Source organism: Somniosus microcephalus, chromosome 7, assembly GCF_052327205.1.
Source record: "Somniosus microcephalus isolate GS21.2 chromosome 7, FLI_Smic_1.0, whole genome shotgun sequence".
Lineage (NCBI taxonomy): Eukaryota > Metazoa > Chordata > Chondrichthyes > Squaliformes > Somniosidae > Somniosus > Somniosus microcephalus.
The window spans coordinates 190,551,845-190,577,166 of record NC_140993.1 but is presented as its reverse complement, the minus strand read 5'-3'; the positions used below and the strand labels follow the sequence as shown (position 1 = coordinate 190,577,166).

The window sequence follows — 25,322 nt, the reverse complement described above, 5'->3', positions numbered from 1 at the left end:
CACAACCAGTGGAAAAGGTTTTCCTCTATCTACCCTATCAGTCCTTTCAAAATCCTAAAAACTTCAATCACCCCTTAAACTTCTATATTATATGATGTGGAATCTGTATGGGTAGAGCTGAGAAATACCAAGGGGCAGAAAACGTTAGTGGGCATTGTATACAGACACCCAAACAGTAATGCGGAGGTTGGGGATGGCATTAAATGGGAAATTAGAGATGCATGCAATAAGGGCACAGCAGTTATCATGGGTGACTTTAATCTACATATAGATTGGTCTATATGTATATGAACTACAGAATTTGTTCATCCCTGTTTGGCATAAAAATAAAACAAAAAAGGTGACTCAACATTGGTTAACAAGGGAAATTAGTGATAGCATAAGATCCAAGGAGAGGACATTTAAATTGGCCAGAAAAAGCAGCAAACCTGAGGATTGGGAGGAGTTTAGGATTCAGCAAAGGAGGACAAAGGGATTAATTAAGAGGGGGAAAGTAGAGTGTGAGAGTAAGCTTTCAGAAAACATAAAAACTGACTGTAAAAGCTTCTATAGATATGTGAAGAGAAAAAGATTGGTAAAGTCAAGCGCAGGTCCCTTGCAGTCAGAATCAGGGGAATTTATAATGGGGAACAAAGACATGGCAGACCAATTAAACACATACTTTGGTTCTGTCTTCACAAAGGAGGACACAAATAAAATCCCAGAGATGTCGGGGAACATAGGGTCTAATGAGAGGGAGGAACTGAAAGAAATCAGTATTTGTAGGGAAATGGTGTTAGGGAAATTGACAGGATTGAAGGCCGATAAATCCCCAGGGCCTGATAATCTACATCCTAGGGTACTTAAGGAAATGGCCCTAGAAATAGTGGATGCATTGCTGGTCATCTTCCAAAATTCTATAGACTCTGGAATAGTTCCCATGGATTGGAGGGTAGCTAATGTAACCCCACTATTTAAAAAAGGTGGTAGAGAAAAAACGGGGAATTATAAACTGGTAAGCCTGACATCGGTAGTGGGGAAAATGCTAGAGCCCATTATAAAAGATGTAATATCAGAGCACTTGGAAAACAGTGACAGGATCGGACAAAGTCAACATGAATTTACAAAAGATAAATCATGCTTGACTAATCTACTGGAATTTTTTGAGGATGTAACTGGTAGAATAGATAAGAGAGAACCAGTGGATGTGGTGTATTTGGACTTTCAGAAGGCTTTCGATAAGGTCCCGCATAAGAGACTAGCGTGCAAAGTTAAAGCACATGGGATTGGGGGTAAGGTACTGACTTGGATAGAAAACTGGTTGGCAGACAGGAAGCAAAGAGTTGGAATAAACGGGTCTTTTTCGGAGTGGAAGGCAGTGACTAGTGGGGCACCGCAGGGATAGGTGCTAGGACCCCAGTTATTCACAATATATATTAATGATCTAGACGAGGGAACTAGATGTAATATCTCCAAGTTTGCAGACGACACAAAGCTGGGTGGGCCTGTGTGCCGTGAGGAGGATGCAGAGAAAATCCAGTACGATTTGGACAGGTTGGGTGATATGGCAGATGCAGTATAATGTGGATAAATGCGAGGTTATCCACTTTGGTGGCAAAAACAGGAAGACAGATTATTATCTGAACGGCAATAGGTTGGGAACAGGGGAAGTGCAACAAGACCTGGGTGTCCTTGTGCACCAGTCGCTGAAGGTAAGCATGCAGGTGCAACAGGCGGTTAAGAAGGCAAATGGTATGCTGGTCTTCATAGCGAGAGGTTTCGAGTACAGGAGCAAGGATGTCTTGCTGCAGTTGTACAGGGCCTTGGTGAGACCACATATTGAGTATTGTGTGCAGTTTTGGTCGCCTTATCTGAGGAAGGATGTTCTTGTCATGGAGGGAGTGCTGCGAAGATTCACCAGACTGATACCTGGGATGGCAGGAATGACGTATGAAGAGAGATTGGGCCGATTAGGCTTATATTCACTAGAGTTTAGAAGAATGAGAGGGGATCTCATTGAAACTTATAAAATTCTAACAGGACTAGACAAACTAGGTGCAGGAAGGATGTTCCCGATGGCGGGGGAGTCCAGAACCAGGGGTCACAGTCTAAAGACAAGGGGTAAGCCATTTAGGACTGAAATGAGGAGGAATTTCTTCACCCAGAGAGTGGCGAACCTGTGGAATTCTCTACCACAGAAGACAGTTGAGGCCAATTCATTAAATATATTTAAGAAGGAGTTAGATATATTTCTTAAGGCTAAGGGGATCAAGGGATATGGGGAGAAAGCAGGGACAGGGTACTGAATTTGGATGATCAGCCATGATCGCATTGAATGGCGGCGCAGGCTCGAGGGGCTGAATGGCCTACTCCTGCTCCTATCTTCTATGTTTCTATTCCAGGGAATACAAGACTAATTTATGCAATCTCTCCTCATATTCTAACCCTTGGAGCCCTGGTACCATTCTGGTGAATCTGTGCTACACTCCTTCCAAGGCCAATATATCCATTCTAATTGTGGTACCCAGAACTGTACACAGTACCCCAGATGTGCTCTAACCAGGGCTTTGTATAGCTGTAGCAAAACGTTCTCCCCTTTATATTCTAGCCCTCTAGTTATAAAGGCTAACATGCCATTAGTCTTTTTGATGATGTTTTTCTACCTGACTACTACATTTTAGTGATCTGTTTACATGGACCCTAAATCCCTTTGGACATCTACTGTTCCTAGCTTTTCACCATTTAAAAAATATTTGAATGCATGCTTTTTTGGTCCAAAATAGATGACTTCATGCTAGTATGATAGCAAGATACTGCAGATGCTGGAAATCCGAAATAACAACGGAAAATGCTGGAAAAACTCAGCAGGCCAGGCAAAGGGTTTGACCCGAAACGTTGACTCTTTTTTCTCTCCACGGATGTTGCCTGGCCTGCTGAGTTTTTCCAGCATTTTCTGTTGTTATTATGGATGACCTCATGTTTGTTTAACTGTCTAAAAATAAGAAACCTTGGCTGGGAAATTCGGTAAGGCTCGAAAACGGACGTGGGCACTGTCGGGCGAGATTTGCTCGCGCTGTTTAGAAAACACAGGCAGCACATTTATTTGGCGCGGTCTGCTAATTTAAATGATTTTAGCGCACAGCCCAGGAACTATTGCACTGCTGACTGGCTATGCGCGCAGTAGGAGGCCCAAGGTCGTGCACGTAAAAATTGGTTAAAGTGCTTCAGCACTAACACAAATGTCTCAACAGGCCAGGGAAAGGGCACCCAGCATCTTGGATGCAGCCTTCCAGCTTTGTGCAGGGGTCAAAAGTGGAAGAGAGGTGCTCTACCCACAGGGGGCCAGCAGACCCTTCAGAAAGAAGATGTGGGACCAGATCATTGAGGCCGTCACTGCCAGCAAGACCTGGCTCCAGTGACCAAAGTTTCATGTCCTCAGATGAGTGGTCAAGGTCAGTGAATGCATCTTCAAAAGCCATCTCCTACCAACTGCACCACGAGCCTCACACACTGCTCAATGCATGACCTACCTGATGCGCTATCAATTACTCATAAAAGACTGAGAGTTAGAAGAGTAACCAAAGGCTTTTATTAACAACAGAATGGAGCTCTGCCTCGAGTGGTCGACCGGTCCAGAAATACAAAGGGCTGGGGAGCAGTCACCTTTATACTAGGACCTGTGGGAGGAGTCAGCCGAGGCATGTCCAGGCATGTACACAGTGGAATACAAACAGGACAAACAGGAATACAAACAGTGGTTTACCACATTCACCCCTTGTTTAAAATTGAGTCCGGCGGGGTGAAGTGTATTAAAAGTTAGTGTATTGGAGTCTCTCCGGAGGTCTTGTCTGCCGCTGTGATCGGCGTGGCGACGGCAGGGGTAGTGAAGCTTCCGGCGTCGAGTCCAGCGTAGGCTGTGGCACAGGCGTGTCGTCCTCGTAGATGTCGAGCGGGTCGCGGGGCCCCGGCCTGCCGTCTGCTGGGGCTGGATATCGGATCGTGGGGTGGGGGGGTGGTAGTGGGTAGTGGGTAGTGGGTTACTGCGGACCCCGAGGGTGCAAGGTCTCTTATGGAGACTGTGTCCTCCCGCCCGTCCGGGTATGCGATGTAAGCATACTGGGGGTTGGCGTGGAGGAGGTCGACCCTCTCGACCAGGGGGTCCGTTTTATGGGTCCTCACGTGTCTTCTCAGTAGGACCGGCCCTGGGGACGTCAGCCATGGCGGGAGCGATGTCCCCGATGTGGACTTCCTTGGGAAGACAAACATTTTCTCATGAGGGGTGGCGTTAGTGGCAGTGCAGAGCAGTGACCGAATAGAGTGGAGCGCATCGGGGAGCACATCCTGCCAGCGGGAGGTTGGAAAGCCCCTAGACTTTAAGGCTAGCAGGACGGCCTTCCAAACTGTCGCATTTTCTCTTTCCACCTGTCCGTTCCCCCGGGGGTTGTAACTGGTGGTCCTGCTTGTGGCAATACCCCTAGTTAGCAGGTACTGACGGAGTTCGTCGCTCATAAACGATGAGCCCCGGTCGCTATGGATATAGCTGGGGAAGCCGAACAGGGTGAAGAGGTTGTTCAGACATTTAATGACCGTGGCACTGGTCATGTCCGGGCAGGGGATGGCGAACGGGAAACGGGAGTACTCATCAATAATATTGAGGAAGTACACATTGCGGTCGGAGGAGGGGAGAGGCCCTTTAAAATCAACGCTCAGGCGCTCGAAGGGGCGAGTGGCTTTTATCAGGTGGGCCCTGTCTGGTCTATAAAAGTGTGGTTTGCACTCAGCGCAGACTTGGCAGTTCCTGGTCATGGTCCTGACCTCCTCAATAGAGTAAGGCAGGTTGCGAGCCTTGATGAAGTGGAAGAACCTGGTGACCCCCGGGTGGCAGAGGTCATTGTGGAGGACCCGTAGTCTATCGATCTGCGCGCTGGCGCAGGTGCCACGCGATAGCGCATCCGGGGGTTCATTTAGCTTCCCGGGCCGGTACAAGATCTCGTAGTTGTAGGTGGAAAGTTCGATTCTCCACCTCAAGATCTTGTCATTTTTGATTTTGCCCCTCTGCTTGTTGTTAAACATAAAAGCAACTGAACGCTGGTCAGTGAGCAGGGTAAATCGTTTTCCGGCCAGGTAGTGCCTCCAATGATGCACAGCCTCCACAATCGCCTGGGCCTCCTTCTCAACAGCGGAGTGTCTGGTCTCCGGGCCTTGGAGGGTTCGTGAAAAGAAGGCCACGGGTCTCCCCGCCTGATTGAGGGTAGCGGCCAGGGCAAAGTCGGACGCGTCGCTTTCCACCTGGAAGGGGATGGATTCGTCCACTGCGTGCATGGTGGCTTTGGCAATGTCCTCCTTGATACGGTGGAAGGCTAAGCGGGCCTCTGCCGTCAAGGGAAAAGAGGTGGACTTGATCAGCGGACGGGCCTTGTCCGCATAGTAGGGGACCCACTGGGCGTAATAGGAGAAAAACCCTAGGCACCTCTTCAGGGCCTTGAGGCAGTGGGGCAGTGGGAGTTCCATAAGGGGACGCATCCGGTCAGGGTCGGGGCCGATGACTCCGTGTTCCACAACACAGCCAAGGATGGCGAGGCGGTTTGTGCAGAATATGCACTTCTCCTTGTTATATGTCAGGTTTAGGAGTTGGGCGGTGCGGAGGAATTTTTCGAGGTTTGCGTCATGGTCCTGCAAGTCACGGCCGCAGATGGTCACATTGTCCAGATATGGGAAAGTGGCCTGCAACGCATTTTGATCTACCATCCGGTCCATCTCCCTTTGGAAGACGGAGACCCCGTTGGTGACGCCAAAGGGAACCCTAAGGAAGTGATAGAGGCGGCCGTTTGCCTCAAAGGCAGTGTACTGGCGGTCCTCAGGGCGGATGGGGAGCTGGTGGTACGCTGATTTCAGGTCAATGGTCGAGAAGACGCGGTACTGCGCGATCTGGTTGACCATATCAGCTATACGGGGGAGTGGGTAGGCGTCCAGCAGGGTGTAGCGATTTATTGTCTGGCTGTAGTCGATGACCAGGCGCTGCTTCTCGCCGGTCTTAACGACCACAACCTGGGCTCGCCAGGGGCTGGTGCTGCCCTCAATAATCCCTTCTTTCAGGAGCCGCTCCACTTCGGTTTTAATGAAAACCCTGTCCCCGGCACTGTATCGCCTGCTCTTTGTGGCGATGGGCTTACAGTCGGGGGTGAGGTTAGCAAACAGTGGTGGGGGGGTGACTCTGAGTGTGGAGAGGTTGCACCTGGTGCGCGGCGGGCAATTTGGAAGCTGCTGGCTGCGGACTGTGAGTGGGGGTAGGGGTCCACCGTACGCCATCGTAACACTTTTAAGGTGGCACTGAAAATCTAACCCCAGCAGGACGGCAGCGCAGAGGTCAGGCAGGACCAGAAGTTTAAAATGATCGTACACGGTCCCGTCTACTAAGAGTGTCACCACGCAGTAGCCGCCGATGTCCGCCGACTGGGACTCGGAGGCCATAGAAATCCGCTGTTGCGCAGGCAGGACTGGGAGAGAGCAACGCCGCACCGTGTCGGGGTGGATGAAGCTCTCCGTGCTCCCAGAGTCAAAAAGGCAGATTGTATCGTGACCATTTACCTTAATGTCCATTGTGGAACTGGCCAGTTGGTGCGGTCTCGCTTGGTCCAGTGTAACGGATGCCAGCGTAGGGGTCGGTGTGTCGCTGCGGGTATCAGATGAGGCGGTGTCGGGGGCCTGCTGCGTCCCGGCTGTCGTCCAAGATGGCGGCGTCCATGATCCCCATGTGGCTGGAGGCGTCCAAAATGGCTGCTGTACCGGTGATTCGCACATGGCCGGGGAGGTCCAAGATGGCGGCCCGCATGGCCCACACGCGGCGCTGCTGGGGTTCGGGGTGGCTTTGGCCCTGCAGACGCGAGCGTAGTGTCCCTTCTTCCCGCAGCCCGAGCAGATCGCGTTTTTCGCCGGGCAGCGCGCTCTGGGGTGTTTTGCCTGGCCACAGAAGTAGCATTTCTGGCCTTGGGGCACTGCTGTCTGGCCTTGGGACACTGCTGCGGTAGTTGGGCCGTTGTTGGGGTGTGGCTGGGGTGGCACGGCGCTATGAGGCGGTCCTACCGTGTCCCAGGCTGTCATTCCCCGCGGCGTCCACGGTGCAGAGGAGTAGGCATCCATGCCCTGGTAGGCTGCATCCAACGATAGTGCGAGTTCAGAGGCCTTGTTGAGGTCGAGGTTACTCTGCTCCAACAGTCGCTGTCGGGTGTAATTGGATCTGTGGCCCGCTACAAAAGCGTCCCGGATAAGTTCCTCTGTGTACACGGCGGCCTTTACATCCTTACAACCACAGGCCCGGCCAAGCACAGACAGTGCCTGAAGGTATTCCACGGTCGATTCCCCAGGTTGTTGTTTACGACTCCCCAGGAGGTGCCTGGCGTACACTTCGTTCACTGGGCGCGTGTACTGGTCCTTGAGGAGCTTGAGAGCGTCCGCGTACGAGGTCGCGTCTTGGATGACCGAGTACACTCGGTGGTTCACTTTGGAGGTCAGGACATCCAGTTTGTCCTCGTCCGATTTGATGGCTTCGGAGGCGGTCAGGAATTTTTCGAAACACTTAAGCCAGTGAGTAAACTTGGTGGATGAGTCCGCCTCCCGATGATCTAAGTCCAGGCATGCTGGTGTGAGGATCTTCTCCATTATAAAAATGTTGTTAATAAAATTGATGCGCTATCAATTACTCATAAAAGACTGAGAGTTAGAAGAGTAACCAAAGGCTTTTATTAACAACAGAATGGAGCTCTGCCTCGAGTGGTCGACCGGTCCAGAAATACAAAGGGCTGGGGAGCAGTCACCTTTATACTAGGACCTGTGGGAGGAGTCAGCCGAGGCATGTCCAGGCATGTACACAGTGGAATACAAACAGGACAAACAGGAATACAAACAGTGGTTTACCACACTACCCCACCCCCATCACTCATCGACCTCCTCACATTCCTAGCTTCACCTCACCCCCTTGCAGGAGACATGCAGGCCATTCTTGGCAGGGGCATGGCTGAGCCCTTGGCCAATGGCGGATCTGAAAGAATACAAGATACCGGTATCATCATATGTTATTCTCCTTCTCACATCCCACTTCCCCCTCATCCCACAAACGCTTCTGATGTCCAAGCTGTTAGATCCGTGATTCTGAGGATATGCTGTTATTCAAAAATCACACGGATGCTGTAAATCAACAATAAACAGGTCTTTACTGGAGGAGTGTAGTCTCAAGACTGGGGGTACAGAGGCATGCGCAAAGCTTATATACAGGTGTGGTCACTGCCGGTACTACAGTATACAGGAGCTGTAAAAGTAGTTCTGACTTAAAGGCACATACACTACAATTCCTCCCCTTTTGGATTAGTAGTACCCCTAATATTCAAATAACAATTAACATTTTAACATGTACATTAAACAACAAAAGTCCATTTATAGATTCAGTCTTTGGGGCGGCTTCCTGACCCTTTCGGGATAGCGCCTTTCCGGAGGTTCTTGTTCTTGGTGCAGAGGCGATTCTGACCCCTTTTCATCGGGTAGTTCATCGGGTTCCAATGCTACTAGGTCTGAGGTAGATGCTACCGGTATGTCGGGTTCATCCCCAGGTACTCGAGACATGGGGTTGACGCGTTCCTGTGACGCTAAGATCTGATTGACGTGGCGTCTCACAATGTTCTCCCTGACATCCACTGTGTACATTAATGGCCCCTGCCTTGTACATATCGTTCCGGGTTGCCATTTCTCTGTTCGATAGTCACGGGCCAAGACTGGTTGCCCTACATTGAAGCTCCTTGTCGGCTTCTCATTGATGTGCTGGAATTGTTTGTCCTCAACATTTCTTCGCACATTTGGTCTGAGCAAGTCCAGACGAGATCTCAACCTTCGGTTAAAGAACATCATGGCCGGGGTCTGGTTGGGAACTGCATGTGTCGCGTTTTGGTAGGCTAATAAGAAGTTGTCCATCTTATGCTGTAGTGGAATTTCATCGTCGCACATGGCCTTTATCGCCTTCTTAAAGGTTTGTACGAACCTCTCAGCCAATCCATTTGTGGCTGGATGATACAGGGCGGATGTGTCATGCCTTACCCCATTCCTTCTCATAAATTTTTGAAACTCGTCGGACACAAACTGTGGTCCATTATCAGAGCAAATCTGCTCTGGCAAACCGTTTCTGGCAAATATGGTCCGTAGCACTGCAATCGTTTTCTCTGTAGTGGTTGAAGACATTTTTATCACCTCAGGCCACTTTGAATGAGCATCCACTGCTATTAAGAACATTGAGTCCATGAATGGACCAGCAAAATCAATATGCACCCATTGCCATGGAGAGGAGGGCCACTCCCACGGGTGTAGAGGGGCATGTGGTGGTGCATTTTGGACCTTCTGGCATCCTAAGCAGCTCTTAGTTAGGTCTTCGATTTGTTGATCGATTCTCGGCCACCACACACAAGCCCTAGCGAGGCTTTTCATTTTCACTCCCCCCAGATGACCTTCATGTAGCTCATTTAGCACTCTCTCCCTTAACTTGGGTGGAATCACCACTCTGGATCCACACATCACTGTCCCCTGGCATACTGACAGCTGTTCTCTTCTGGATGAGAATGCTGGCAACAGTGAGTCGCCATGTGTTGGCCATCCCCTCACCGTCAAATCATATACTCGAGACAGCGTCGGATCATTGCGGGTCTCCTTCTCTATATCCGCGTTCGTTACTGGCAATCGTTCAATTATTGACGAATAAAATATCTCGATAGGGTCCACTGCTGGTGCTTCCTCCACAGTAGGCAGTGGCAGGCGCGATAGCCCATCAGCGTTCCCATGCTGTTTCGTGCTTTTATATTCTATCTCATATTGATTCGCCCCTAGAAACAGGGACCATCTTTGTAACCGCTGTGCAGTCATCACTGGAACGCCCTTCTTAGGATTAAAGATGGAGACAAGTGGTTGGTGGTCAGTCAGCAAGGTGAACTTCTGCCCATGCAGATAGTGGTTGAATTTTTTTATTCCCCATACTAGGCTGAGGGCCTCCCTGTCAATCTGGGCATAGTTGCGCTCGGCTGAGGTTAGTGACCGAGACGCAAAGGCTACTGGCCTCTCCAACCCATCTGGGAATTTGTGCGACAGCACCGCTCCAGTACCATAGGGTGATGCATCACATGCCAAACGAATTGGTAGTGCTGGGTTGAAATGGGCCAACATCTCTTTTGATGTGATCAATTCTTTACACTTCAGGAAAGCTTGTCTATGTTCGTCATCCCACTTCCAAGGTACCCCTGTTTGCAGTAGGGTGTTCAGTGGGTGTAATACCGTGGACAAATTTGCTAAGAACTTGTGGTAGTAGTTTACCAGCCCGAGGAACGACCTCAGTTGTGACACATTTTCTGGTGCTGGAGCCTTGACTACTGCCTCAGTCTTGTCAGGGGACTTATGTAACCCCTCTTCATCGATGATGTGGCCACAATACGAGATCTGTTTCTGGAAAAACTCGCACTTGTGGCGATTAGCTCGTAGCCCAAACTCCTTTAATCTGGTGAGCACCTTCTCCAAGTTGGCGAGGTGATCACTGTCATTTCCACCCGTGACCAAGATGTCGTCCAAATAACACTGGGTCACTGGAATCCCTTGCAGAACCTGATCCATCGCCCTTTTCCAGATAGCCGGAGCCGAGGCTACTCCAAACACCAGCCGGTTGTATTGGTAGAGACCTTTATGGGTGTTAATCATAAGGTATTGTTTCGAAGCTTCTTCTACCTCCATTTGCAAGTACGCCTGGGCTAGATCAATTTTGGTGAAGCGTTTACCTCCAGATAGCGAGGCGAAAATATCCTCAATTCGTGGAAGCGGATATTGTACCGTGTGAAGGACTGGGTTCACTGTCACCTTAAAATGCCCACAGATGCGGACCTTCTTTGGTTCCCCAGGCGTATTACTCAACGACCTCTTCATTACAGGAACGATGGGTGTAGCCTACTCGCTCCCGTCCACTTTGGACAGTACTCCTGAACGTTCCAACCCTTCCAGCTCTGCTTCAACAGCTGGTCTGATCGCATAAGGCACTGGTCTGGCCTTCAGAAACTTTGGGCTTGCATTTTCCTCTATTTTAATCATTGCTATTATGCCTTTTAGTGTTCCTAGTCCCTCCTGGAACACTTCTTTTGCATCAGTTAGCATTTTTGACAGTCGTCCAGGTGTGACGTCATCATCCTTTTTGGCCTCAACCTTCAGTGCCTGTATGGAATGCCAATCTAATTGTATCTTCCGGATCCATTCACGTCCTAGCAGTGGTGGTCCTTCATCTGGCAATACATATATATCCATTTTAGGTATTTCCTGGTCTTTATATATCACTTTCACCCTTATTTTCCCTTTGGGGTAGACTTTTTGCCCCATATACGTCTTCAAGACAATCTCTGTAGCTTTCAAGGGTATGTGTGAAAATAGCCGCTTGTAGTCTCTTTGATTTATGACTGTTAGAGCTGACCCTGTGTCCAATTCCATTTTCACTTGGACTCCGTCTATCTTGAGTGTAACCCAGATAGTCTGGTGATCTTCCATTTCGGTTACCTTATGTAGTTTCAGACAACCCAGCTCCTTGCTTCCGGAGTCTGTGTCACTTTTCTGTTCATCTGAACCACTGTCCATCACCTGGTGTACCTTTTTGTACTTCTCCTGTGGAGATTTCTTACTGTTGGTTTTCTTCCCAGACCGGCAGACTCTTGCTATGTGTCCTGCTTTCCCACACTGTCTGCACACTTGGTTCTTGAACCAACAATCTTTCTGGTCATGTGTTGTTCTGCCGCAGCGATAGCACTTCCCTGTTCCATAGGACATTTCATTGGTGCCATATTCTTGCGGTCTCCGTTGTATCTCTGCAGCGCCCCTTGCGGCTGCTTCGTGTGATACTGCCATACTGAAAGCTTTGTCCAACGTAAGATCCTTTTCTGATAGAAGCCATTTCTGGGTTCCTTCACTTTGAAGCCCACACACAAACTTGTCCCTTAACGTATCTGCTAGTCCCACTCCAAACTGGCAGTGTTTCGATAGCTTGCGCAGTTCCGTTAGGTACTCAGCATTGCTTTCGTCTTTGTGTTGGTTCCTTTTATGGAACTTAAATCGTTCTGCTATCAGCAGCGGTGTGGGGTTTAAGTGGTCCTGTAGGATTTCTACTATGTTTTCGAAATTCTTGTTCACCGGCTTCTCTGGGGTAATTAGATTTCGCAGTAACCCATAAGTTTTTGCACCCATGGAACTTAACAAAACCAGTGCTTTATTAGCATCTGGCACTTCATTCGCCCTGCAGTACACCTCAATACGTTCCACATATGTCGCCCAATCTTCGACTTCATTGTCGAACGTAGAGATACTGCCACTCTTCGGCATCCTTGGGTGTAAGTTAACTATCACAAATGGCGCCTCCCGTGCTTCCCCTTCTTCTCCGTGGCTCAATGGCGTCTCCCCTTTCTTCACCCCGCGGACCCTGTTCAGCCCGTGAGTCCTGGCTGTGCTCTGCGGGTTCTTCTTTTTATATTTTTCGACGCCGCTCAGTCTAGAACCCGGCTGTTTCTTTACCCTCTCTCTCTCCGGTTTGTTTTCTTTTTCTCGACGCCGCTCGGTGTCCAACCCCCGGCTGTGCCCTGCGCGCTTCACCCTCTGTCTTACCCCGTCGACGCTGCTCGGCTTTCTCTCCGCCGTCGGTCGGCTCCAGCCGCCGCTGCTCGGGAAGGGTCTGCGCTGGACCCGTCGTCGGTCTCTTGCTGATCGTTGTGGCTGGGGAACCAAGCCCAGCTCTCCACAGCCTCCCCTGTGATGTTCACTCTCTGCCTGACGGCTGGGCGGTTGCTCGTGGTCGACGCCCGTGTTCCTGGCCTCGACTTTTCTTTTTTTTTTATGTTGCAGGTAGATTCGAATCGACACTCGTCGCCACTGTTAGATCCGTGATTCTGAGGATATGCTGTTATTCAATAATCACACGGATGCTGTAAATCAACAATAAACAGGTCTTTACTGGAGGAGGGTAGTCTCAAGACTGGGGGTACAGAGGCATGCGCAAAGCTTATATACAGGTGTGGTCACTGCCAGTACTACAGTATACAGGAGCTGTAAAAGTAGTTCTGACTTAAAGACACATACACTACACCAGCTGCACATGGTGTAAGCATGCACCTTTTGCTTTCCCGCCCTCCCTCACCACAACCCTACCCTTGTGCCTTCCTCATTCCAGACAACCAAGAGGGGGAGGAGAGTGAAGAACAATAAGAAACACAGTCCCTCGATTTCACACTCCCAGCTACTCAAGGTCATCCTGCAAGGCCATTTGCAGTGTCCCCCACTGAAAGCCAGCAGTCTTTCACCAGCCATGCTGCAGCCACTGGGATAGCACTGTGTGACATCAGTAAGATAGGTAAAGGCACACGCAAGACAGTCACTAAGGGAATGCACAAGGGTGATGAGTTTGATTTTTTGATGTAACATTGGATGCATTTATGGATAAAGTTGGACTGGAAAGTTTGCTTTGTGGTGGCTTTTATTTAAGCATTGTGGCCAAGAGGACGCTGTGATGGTCAGTAACAGAGGGAAGGTAAGGTGTGGGACAAATGTTGAAAGGGGAATTGGGGTTGTGTTCACTGGTACCGCAAGCAGATGGCTCAATCCCAGATGTCCCAGCCAGAAAGGGGCTGTCTGAGTTGCCTCCTTCCTTCCGCTTCCTCCTCTCCTGCTTCTTCCTCTTCCCTGTGCAAGTAGCTTGTCCCCTTTGCTGCCTCTGCTTCATCTCCATGTGATGTTGCAGCCCAAGGGGGACTGCAACTGGAGCCCCCAAGACTGAGCAAGTGAAGTTCTCAGAGGCTTTCTTTTAACATCCAAAGCCTTGCAAGCATCCAGCAGCAATCCCTTCACACGTTAACAACATTTTATATGTATTGCACCAAGCCACTAATCCAATAAAATGTAAAAAAGTTCAAAAGTTGAAATTGAAACCTACCTAAAAGATGTGTGTGTCCTTTTAAGAAGTGCTGACAGCATCTTTGTGGAACTGCATGCACATTCTTCCATGCGTGGTTAGGAGAGGACGGTATGGAGAGCGGCGACGTCTAAAATCACAGTTGTGCGTCAATTCAGGCATTGCATGCCGATTGATGTCACAATCTGCATATTTACATGCGAGAGCTGAGCGCAGGCAACGGCAGCGCTGCCGACCTCTCCAAAATGGCAGCCACCATTTTTTCAAACAAAACTGACTTTAACGGCCGGTGCTACAACCTCGAATTTTGCGGCCCTTACTTGAGACATATCAGCACATAGCCCTGGACAGAAATGGTTATTCCCTGCTAAGCTGCCCTGTTTAAATATTTTCAGTTGTTTTATTTGTCTGTTAGCACTCAGTCATGATTGAATTTGGTAAAATAAGCATGAATGTGATTCGTCTACAAGCCAATCAAGAATGTGATATCATGGTCACCATGTAGGCCATAAAATCAATACTTGTGCCATTAAGATTCAATAAAGATAAATATGTTTGCCCTGTTAGCTAAATTGCGATTTATTACTTTGTGTGATACAGTTACTATATTTTTTGCACAAAACGGAGGTCCTTGGGCCACATGATGTCACAGTCTGGGCTATCAAAAGCTCTCAATGTAGATGGAAGAAGTGTGCAAAAGTCCAAATTAAACTTTTACCTTACTAGCCTTTCAAGTGTCAATGCAACTAAAAACACAAAGCCAGAACTAGGACACAACTGGGGGGGTTTACATCATGTTAAATGCCAAAATGTGGCGTGTCAGAATATGTAAAGTTCCTTTATAAAATCAACTCTATTACAGCACAGACTTCCTCCGGCTCTTTATTACCATGAAAACCTACACAATTTAAGCATTCTTGTATATGGTTTCATATTGTAGGAGTAAAACATCTAAAAGTTCAGTGTCTTCTGGTGCATGTTCAAATCCTGTTTAAGTACAGTGTTAAACTATATTCACATATGTGATGTGTCTGTAGAGGTTCTCCTTGAGCTAACTAATGAGGAGAATTATTGGTATTTCTGAGTCAGTCAGTCTTTGGCCCTGGAGTCTGCTCACTCACGTATTGTGACCCGAGTAAGAGATAATTTTATAAAATAGTTCACGTCGGTACTCGTGTGCTCAGTTATGCTTCACTGGAGGAAACATTTGCTTTTTCACTCCCGTACAACTTTACAGGACAGTGTTACTTGTACGGTTTATCATTCAAAAATACAGTAAGTTGAGCAGTGGGAGGCATTCAAGGAGGAGATCCGGAGGGTTCAGACCAAATATGTGCCCTTAAAGAACAAAGGGGAGGCTAACAAATCTGGAGCCCCCTGGATGTCTAGAGACATACAGGGTAGGATAAAGAAAAAAAGGGAGGCGTATGACAGATACTGAGGGCTAAATACTGCAGAATCTTTAGAGGAGTACAGAAAGTGCAAGGGTGCAATTAAAAAGGATATTAGGAAAGCAAAGAGACAGCATGAAAAATTCTTGGCAAGTAAAATCAAGGAAACCCCAAAGATGTTTTTAAATATATTAAGAGTAAGAGGATAATTAAAGAAAGGGTAGGGCCTATTAGAGATCATGAAGGTAATCTGTGTGTGGAGGTGGGAGACGTCGGTAGGGCTCTTAATGAATACTTTGCGTGTGTTTTCACAAAGGAGAGGGACAAAGCAGACATTGCTATCGGGGGGAGGAGTGTGAAATATTAGATGCAATAAACATAGTGAGAGAGGAAGTATTAAGGGGTTTAGCAGCTTTAAAAGTGGATAAATCCCCAGGCCCAGATGAAATGTATCCCAGGCTGTTAAGCGAAGCAAAAGAGGAAATAGCAGAGGCCCTGACCATCATTTTTCAAGCCTCTCTGGCTTCAGGTGTGGTGCCAGAGGACTGGAGGACTGCTAATGTGGTACCCTTGTTTAAAAAGGGAGAAAAGGATAGACCGAATAATTACAGGCCAGCCTAACCTCGGTGGTGGGAAAATTATTGGAAAGAATTCTGAAGGACAGGATAAATCTTCATTTAGAAAGACACAGATTAATTAAGGATAGTCAGCACGGATTTGTTAAGGGAAGGTCGTGTCCTACAAACTTGATTGAATTTTTTGAGGAGGTAACAAGGAGGGTAGATGAGGGTAGTGCATTTGATGTAGTGTATATGGACTTTAGCAAGGCTTTTGATAAGGTTCCACATGGCAGACTGGTCACAAAGTTAAAAGCCCATGGGATCCAGGGCAAAGTGTCAAGTTGGATTTAAAACTGGTTCAGAGGCAAGAAGCAAGAAGCAGAGGGCAATGGTTGATGGGTGTTTTTGTGACTGGAAGGCTATTTCCAGTGGGGTTCCGCAGGGCTCAATACTAGGTCCCTTGCTTTTTGTGCTATATATCAATGATCTAGACTTGAATATAGGGGGTATGATTAAGAAGTTTGCAGATGATACTAAAATTGGCTGTGTGGTTGATACTGAAGAAGGAAGCTGTAGATTGCAGGAAGGTATCAATAAATTGGTCAGGTGGGCAGAACAGTGGCAAATGGAATTCAATCCGGAGAAGTGTGAGGTAATGCATTTGGGGAGGGCTAACAAGGAAAGGGAATACACATTAAATGATAGGACACTGAGTAGTGTAGAGGAACAAAGGGACCGTGGAGTGCATGTCCACAGATTCCTGAAGGTAGCAGGCCAGGTAGATAAGGTGGTTAAGAAGGCATACGGAATGCTTGCCTTTATTAGCTGTGGCATAGAATACAAGAGCAGGGGGTTATGCTTCAACTGTATAAAACACTAGTTAGGCCTCAGCTAGAGTACTGCATGCAGTTCTGGTCACCACATTACAGAAAAGATGTGATTGCACTGGAGAGGGTACAGAGGAGATTTACAAGGATGTTGCCGGGAGTAGAGAACCTTAGCTATGAGGAAAGACTGGATAGGCTGGATCTGTTTTCCTTGGAACAGAGGAGGCTGAGGGGAGACCTTATTGAGGTGTATAAAACTATGAGGGGCATAGATAAAGTGGATACAAAGGACCTATTTCACTTAGCAGAGGGGTCAAAAACCAGGGGTGACAGATTTAAATTAATTGTTGGAAGGTTTAGAGGGGATTTGAGGGGAAATTTCTTCACCTAGAGGGTTGTGGGGGTCTGGAACTCATTGCCTGAAAGGGTGGTAGAGGCAGGAACCCTAACCACATTTAAAAAGTACTTGGATGTGCACTTGGGATGCTCTAAACTGCAGGGCTATGGACCAAGAGCTGGGAAGTGGGATTAGGCTGGATAGCTCTTTGTTGGCCGGCACGGACACGATGGGCTGAAATGGCCTCCTTCTGTGCTGTAACTTTTTGTGATTCTATCATAATAAATATATAATTGTGTGGGAGGGGGTAAATTGTCTGTGGTTAACACAGGCGTCTAATATTTGGATTCCTGGTGTACACTTGCTCTACAACAGATCATGAAATTGAAACATAAATTATGAATACCCAAAATGGCAGTAGCATCTGCAAATGGTCACTGCAACAATCGTATGAAATGGAGGTGTGATAATAATTCAAATTTCTCAAAACTGCAACACAACTTGATATGGTCAGGTCATGTTTGACATTGATATATATATATATATATATTGATCATTATTTATTAATTATAACCAGATCTCCTTTGGCATTGCTCACAGTGAATCAGAAGTTACACTGTGGAGTTGCTGAGGTATGGAAGTGGGGAGGGGTATATAGCTCCACTGGAGAAAAAAATGTTTCTATAAAATGCCCCCAGTGACCGTGAAATGCTCATCCACTGTAGGTAGAAAAATAAATACATTTGTTCTTTTACGTAACACATATACATAAGTAAATTACTCAGTATACTATGGGGGAGGAAGCAGTGCCCTTACTCATCTCACCTGCACTGTGCACCTGTTCACATGGCTACAGTGACACCACTAAAGCCACATGCACTGACTTTAGTAGAAATTGCTTTATGAACAATAAAGGTAAATGTACTTATTATGTGTATATTTATTTAACAAACATCTACTATTTAGTACAAAACTTTGCAGACTTTCTCTTTCACCAAATTTTGGAATTCTAACATGAATTTTTCAGACACAGCACATCTTAGTGCAGCATCTAGGTGTTTGACCAGCTGTTGCGAGCAGCACTTTAACTTTATCAGAGTGATTACTGAGAATGTCGACTTGCACAAGATGTGCCCTAATCGCCATCCAGAACACGGTTGATGTCAGTCAAAATGATTTTCAAAAAATGTTTTAAGTGATCTGCCTTTTGTGACGCGTTGAAAATGCACACCTGAAGACGAAGGCCTGAGGCTCGCTCCAAATAGGTCCAGGTCAGTCTCACATCTGCCTCCATTCCCAGGCATGTCCCACATCCCACAATTTTTGCCTGGATCAATTCCAGGATACAGTGTATATAATCTTTGGATGAAATGGGCTTGATGGGGCCAAATAGTCTTTTCTTATTTCTAGCTTCCTTATGTTTCTTATTTTTAAGTAATGTTTTGCATTTTAAAGGAGTAATACTCTAACTTCTCTCTTTTTCTCTCTCTTTTCTGGTATCTGTGCTGCTCCTGTGGCAGTGGTGTTTGGCCAGTTTGTGTTTTTCCAGACTTCTCTGCATGATGTTGTTGATATATACGATGGACCTACTCAGCAAGCTTTACTGTTGACTTCACTGTCAGGGTCACATTCAGGTGAGAACAGCTATTGGTTTCAGGTTTTTGGAGTCTATTTGTTTTCCAATCACTGTCCTCTTTTTATATTTTGGCACTATTCCAATACATATTTTGGAAAATATACTGATGTGGGCAAGTTTACAATTTCTTCTGGGTTCTTGATATTGCTAATTATAGCAATTGCTGCAGCACATCTAAGAGTGTGTATCTGCAGTTTTAAGAGCACATCGCAATGCTTATTGGATGTTACTAAAACTGACTTCTCAACGGTAGCACCTGTTAAGTCCGTGAATGATTGAGACACGAACTAGCAGGAGTGAAAACAGATAGATCTTTACTGGTGGAAGGCAATAACGAAACTAAACAACAGAGGCTCTCTAGCGCCTTTTATACAGGGGTGGTTACTGCCGGTACTGCAGTCTGAGACCAGTTATTCTCTTAAAGGTACATACACAACAGCACCTGTTCAATTTCAGTGGGGCTTCTCCTGATTGTCCGCTGTGCTTTTGGTGGAAAATCCACTGAAACCAGAGTGAAACAACCTAAATGGCATTTATACAGTCTCTCTGGGGTTTCTGTGGATTTTCCACTGAAGTTACAGTGGACAATCGAGAACCTCTGCGGAAGTTAATGGCGCATATTTTTTTCAGCTGAAGAAGTTGAAGGGAATTCCAAATGTGACTGAAAACGAATCAGATTACATATTGATCCTTTCTCCACTTGCACTAAAGAAAGTCAGTGTACAATAAAGGGCGTAAGCTATATTATGTCTGTTCTTGTGTTGCTTTGGCACTGCTCTGTCGCAAGGGACAAATGGAAATAAAGCAACTGTTTTCTAAGACAAGCTAATTTACCACAAAATACCAGACCTTATTAAAATGGAGCCATTATAGTTTAGGTCATTCTTTAAAAGTGTTCAAAATTATGATTACAAAACACCCAGTATATCTTAACTTCCAGTTAATGTAGACACCGCTCTCCCCTTAGCCCAAGTGAACTCCAGTGTCCATGTACAAACAAGTTATCTTGACCCCTTCAATGCACATTTTTCCTGGTGTATACATATCCATATCATTAAACACAATGAATTACGTATACTCCTAAAAGCAGCAGATAACCAAAATGTAAATACGTTTACAAAATATATGTATTTCAATTTTGAAAAAAAAAGAAAAAGTGCTGAACTACATGGAGATTTAGACTTGCATACTGATTCAGTCCTTTCAAACATGCTTAATGCCTGCTAAAACAACATTCAGTTATCAAAATCAAAGGACAACAAATGGTTTGTGTTGGTACCATTAATAACTGATAAAGGGCTAGGAAGCAACAAAAAAAAACATTGGGCACTGTTATAAAATCCTAGTTACCCTTGTATTTTGAAAACCTTGGTTCAAATACAATTGAAGAAAAACAAAGTAAAGGTTCAAAATCAGTTCTGGAGGTCTTAATCAGTGGACAAAATAGCAAAGCTCGAACATCATATTCTGGCACTTTGACCTTTGAGATATTTACTGGTGAAATAGTGAAGGACAGATGTAATAAGATGCAATGAAGGACAAAGCAGACAATCTTTTTTAACTTATATTGTCTTTATGTAGAAGTCCAAATGTAAGCTGAATTAATTATGAAACATATATGCAGAATTTGAAATAGCAGAGCCCTGCATTCCCAATGACCAGTATAAGGCCTTATTGGCTTTAAAAATAAATGGTTCTCTGTATGGGCTATTTTTTGCTGGCAAGCGTGACCTTTTCATTTAAATATTTAACTTTACTGCAGACCAAAATCTGCATTTTATGCTTCAAATCATGAAATGATTAGTAAAGGCTAGACTACAGACTGGATCAGTTTTTTTTAATGTTGAGGCTAAAATGAGCCATTCCTGCAGTAACTTCAGTGGGAATCTGCTGGAATGGTTGCAAACTCGGGTTGTAGGGGGGCAAGGTTTCAGGGATGACCTTGCCCCTACATGCCAATTGGCAGAAGGTGGCAGGGGGGCACGGACTCCCTAAGTCAGGAGTTCCTGCGCTCTGGCTTCACAGAGACCAGGCATAACTTTAGAAGCCAGTAAGATGGCCTCTTCAAGGGTGGAAGTGGGCCCCACAGGAATGGGGAGTCAAGGCTGGATTGTGACCTCGACTCTCGAACAATCCAGGTATATTTTTAAAAATATTTATTTAATCGTTGCCCCATTACAAGGGCCCCATTGGGGTCATGCAAAATGTTATCCGGTAACCCCCAGAACAGGCAAGTTACATTGGACAATCTGGCCTGTGGGGCAAAGTGGGTGGCTACAATGTGCCCCTAGAGACACGGGCACTCCCCACTCACTGCTAACTCCACATACTTCAGTGGAGTCAGTGCTGAAGGGCAGGAATAGGTGCAACCCCAGTGTAAGTGCCAGCATCACAGCCCGTGAAATTTTAGGGCCATTGTCGCCAATCTCAGAGAAAATGAACAGTTCGAGTCTTGTCCTACTGTGGATAAGACTAAATCCATTTAATAAAAAAATTATAATTTATTATTATTTTGTATACTCCCAGCAGTGTTAAAAGTTTCAGTTGGCTTTAACATTCATTTGTAATATAATGACCATTTCTTTGGTGGTTCAGCTAGATGTTGAAGATCCCATGGCACTATTCAAAGAAGAACAGAGCGTACTTGCAGTGTCCTGGTCAACTTTCCTCCTTCAACCAATAATAAAATTATTAACTGATAATTGATCTAAATTTCTAGGATCTTACTCTATGCAATTTGGTTGCCACGTTGCTTTATGTAAAAGTTAATCCACATCAAAGTCATTCACTGTATATGAAATGCTTTGGGATGCAGTAAGGCACTGCATCAATGGAAGTATTATTACATATAATGGAGAAATTCAGCAATGGATAGCATTTACTGCTAACTCACTCCAATTTAAATAAAATAGCCATGGAGTATTAAGCGCTACGAGCATGCAGGGTGGTGGCTAATCACTAACTAATACTAATGGCAGTAAGTTCACTGCCAACCAAAATAAAATTACATTCAAAAGCACTGATGTGTGAATTGTAGAAGTAACTGTTGTTTCACCTTTTGCCCCTGGGCTTGTCTCTTTGGCTGTGAATTTCAATTTACTCCCAGCATCAGAGAGCATAAATTTATCCATTGGAATTCACTGCACAATTTGCTGTTAATATTAATGACATGAAAAGAAACAGGGTGATTGAAATAGTTTTCATTTTATTAAAATGAGTGATTTTTTCCCCAATTTTTCTAAATGTAATGCTTGTGCTTGGTGTGTTGGACAAAACTAAAATAGAAAATATGGGGAAAACATCTATTCTATTACATATGTGCTCGTTACCAAAGTGTCTTATAAAAGTAAAATATTTGTTTTTGAAGTGCAGTCTGTGTATTTAATTATATTTCATTTGTATTGACTAATTATAATTCCATATATTTTTTTTAGGAGAATCCCTCCCTTTAAGTTCAGGTAACCAGATCACAATCAAGTTTACCTCAGTTGGTCCTGTAACAGCCAAAGGATTTCATTTTGTTTATCAAGGTGGGTTGACGAGTTGTAAAATACAACTCCAGGAAAAAAAAATAGCCACTTTATCTAACAAAACGTGGAGATCTTACATCATTTTTCCAACAGCAAAATATAAATAAAAGACTTGTTGGGAAGGGAGTCTAGTACTTCTACCAAGCAAAATTTAGGATTGATGTTTGGAAGAATTTCTTCACACTAAGTGTAATCAACACTTGGTATAGACTTCCAGGGCGAATAATAGAGGAGAAAACCTTAAAATCATTCAAGAGCCTGTTGGATGCTATGATGGGAGATCTGTCTTTCTGATGGATGAGTTAAGATGGGCCAAATAGCTTTCCTTGTCTCTGCTTATTTAGTGATCATGTGACTATCATGCGAGAGGGTTTGGATTTTCCTGTCTTCACTAAGCTAGTTTGACCAGTTTTCAGCTGCATCACACTCCAGAGGTGCAGAATATTTAACTGATAATGCCAATCCTTCTAAACATTGATCATGACTATCCTGTTGAATTGAAACAAGAAGTGTGGTAGTTGGAGGTGTAATGTAAGATTTTAAAGGGTAATGATTAAAATTGTTTACCTAAGCATAGGAGGGATATTACAGTATTGTCCTTGAGATGGTGCAGAAGCAAGCAACAAGGATGATTCTAGGTGTCAGGAATTTTAATTCACAAGGAAAGATTATTGGCTTCTTTTCTTCAGAAAAAGAGGAAGCTTAGAGGTGACTTAATGAAAGGTTTCATTGATGAAGAGAATAGGCAAAACTATCCCCAATTTAATTGTGTAACTACCAGGGAACATGAGTTAAATTTAGGAAATCAGGAATTAGAAGGGCAGCCAGGTGGAAATTTTTCATTCAGAAGGTAATAGAATTTGAAATAACTGGAGTATTGTGTCCAATTCTGGGCACCAGACTTTAGGAAGGACGTGAAGGCTTTGGAGAGGGTACAGAAGAGATTTACTAGAATGGTTCCAGGGTTGAGGGATTATAGTTACGTAGATAGACTAGAGAAGCTGGGGTTGTTCTCCTTGGAGCAGAGAAGACTAAGAGGAGATTTGATAGAGGTGTTTAAAATCATGAAGGATTTAGATAGAGAAATAAAGAGAATCTATTACACAACAAGTGGTTAGGATTTGGAATGCACTGCCTTATAGGGTGGTGGATACAGATTCAACAGTAGCCTTCAAAAGGGAATTGATAAATACTTGAAGGAGAAAAAATTACAGGTATATAGGGAAAGTGTGGGGCATGGGACTAACTGGATTGCTCTTTGAAAGAGCTGGCGCAGACTCGATGGGCCGAATGGCCTCCTACTATTTTATGATTTTATTAAATAAATTGATACCATTAAAGTGGACAGTAGAAATGTCCATTAGAAATGTTTCTAGAGAGGAATTGAGGGATACGGGATGGAGGGATGTTTTCCCCTTTTGGAAACCCAGGTGATAAAATAACCAAAGGAAAGGTGAGATTTATGGCAATGAATAGAATGATGATTGCTTCAGTTTTTCGCTGGGTGAGTTTTCTGTGCAGGATTTTGATAATCTTGCTAGTAGTAACCTGGATAATCAGGACTTGATTCCAATAATACTGATTCCTTGACTCTCGAGTTGCTTAATAGTCATTTAGCAAATCAAGTACTGGCCAATGACATTAATCCAGCTGTGAAGTGATGAAAACTAGGAAGTTAAGAAGAACAACAAATTTGTACAACTTGATTCACTGACTTGGCCAATTCAGAATTTTCACTTACAGATTTATGTGTGTAATCAAGTTCTGGAATTGGAAACAAAGAGCAAGTGCTAGAAATTGTGTGCATTGTATTGAGAACAATATTTAAATTAATTTCTTGGCTAGTTCTAGCATTCTTTGTTCTTGTAATTTCTTATTTCAACATCCAAACCTTGCGATTTTCAATTTCCCATGAGGGAGAATAAAATATACAGCTGAATGTGCATCAGGACCTTTCAACAGTTTATTGCTCTTCTGTTTAAAGTGCCCCTGAGCTTAACACTGCTCAGTTGATTAAAGTGCCACTGACTGCAGAAGACTGTTTAAAAGCCAGGTGTAATTGATAGGGTGGATTGCTAGTCTCCAATAGAACCTGTGCTCCCTGGTCACCAACAACAAATCTTAACTATTTATTGCGACAAGTACTGCAAAATCCATGTTGAACAGAAACACTGTCAAAGAGTTTAGCCACTCCCACCCTTGAATTACCTCCAGCTCAGCAGGTGAGCTAATTCCTATCTGGTCATTTAACTTTCCCCAGTGGAACGTTCTCCAAAAGTTTGTTAACTGGGCTTTAACAAGCAACAGCAGATTTTTCAACAAAAAACATTGTTACCAATTTTGCTCCCTTTTTTTTGGGTGGTGAAGAGGGAGTAGTGCAGAAAAGGAGAAAAACTAGCAGTTTCAGCTTACTCCCAGTTTCCCATCTGTTTTAACATCCACTTCTGCCATTGTTGTTATTAAACAACAGCAGAAAGCATTCCCTCATGGTGACTGGTGAGGTTGATGGTGTTCTTAATAATTCTCATGTTCTACTCATTAGAATAATTGACGTATTATTGAGACTAACTTTGTAATTCACAATTCTTTGAATGCTGACACATACAGCATTCTGTAATTTTGCACCATAATTGTTGCAATTTGTGGATTGATGACATTTGTATATCCCAATTGAACTATGAGAAAATCACATTTAACTTTAATTTAATGCAATGAATTAAATGTTCCATAGAATTATGTAGTTTCATAATTGCATCTAAAATGTTCAACAGCATAGAATTTTAGAATTATTTTTGCATATTTTGAAACTTTAAACCTATCTTCAATTTTGAAAATGTTTATATTTTTTAAAATAACCACTGACAATGTAATTATTCTCTTGGAATATATTTAGCTGTGCCAAGGACCAGTGCAACCCAGTGCAGCTCTGTACCTGAGCCAAGGTTTGGGAAAAGAGTTGGGAATGATTTTGCAGTTGGCTCCGTGGTTCTGTTTGAATGCAGTCCTGGCTACATTCTCTATGGTTCGCCAGGGATTAGATGTGTGTCAGTACCAAACGCTTTAGCTCAGTGGAACGACTCTCTGCCCACGTGCATTGGTGAGTAG

The 25,322-nt window shown here is 45.0% G+C and overlaps 1 protein-coding gene across 1 annotated transcript in view; it reads left to right on the top strand.

The window, feature by feature from the left end:
• The window catches only part of csmd3b (CUB and Sushi multiple domains 3b), a 1,929,854-nt gene that overhangs the window by 1,599,676 nt on the left and 304,856 nt on the right, over positions 1–25,322 (top strand). Inside the window, exons 30-32 of the mRNA XM_085993978.1 lie at positions 18,572–18,685; positions 22,122–22,217; positions 25,111–25,314. Of these exons, the coding sequence (XP_085850104.1) occupies positions 18,572–18,685; positions 22,122–22,217; positions 25,111–25,314 (414 nt within the window). The remainder of the gene's footprint in view (positions 1–18,571; positions 18,686–22,121; positions 22,218–25,110; positions 25,315–25,322) is intronic.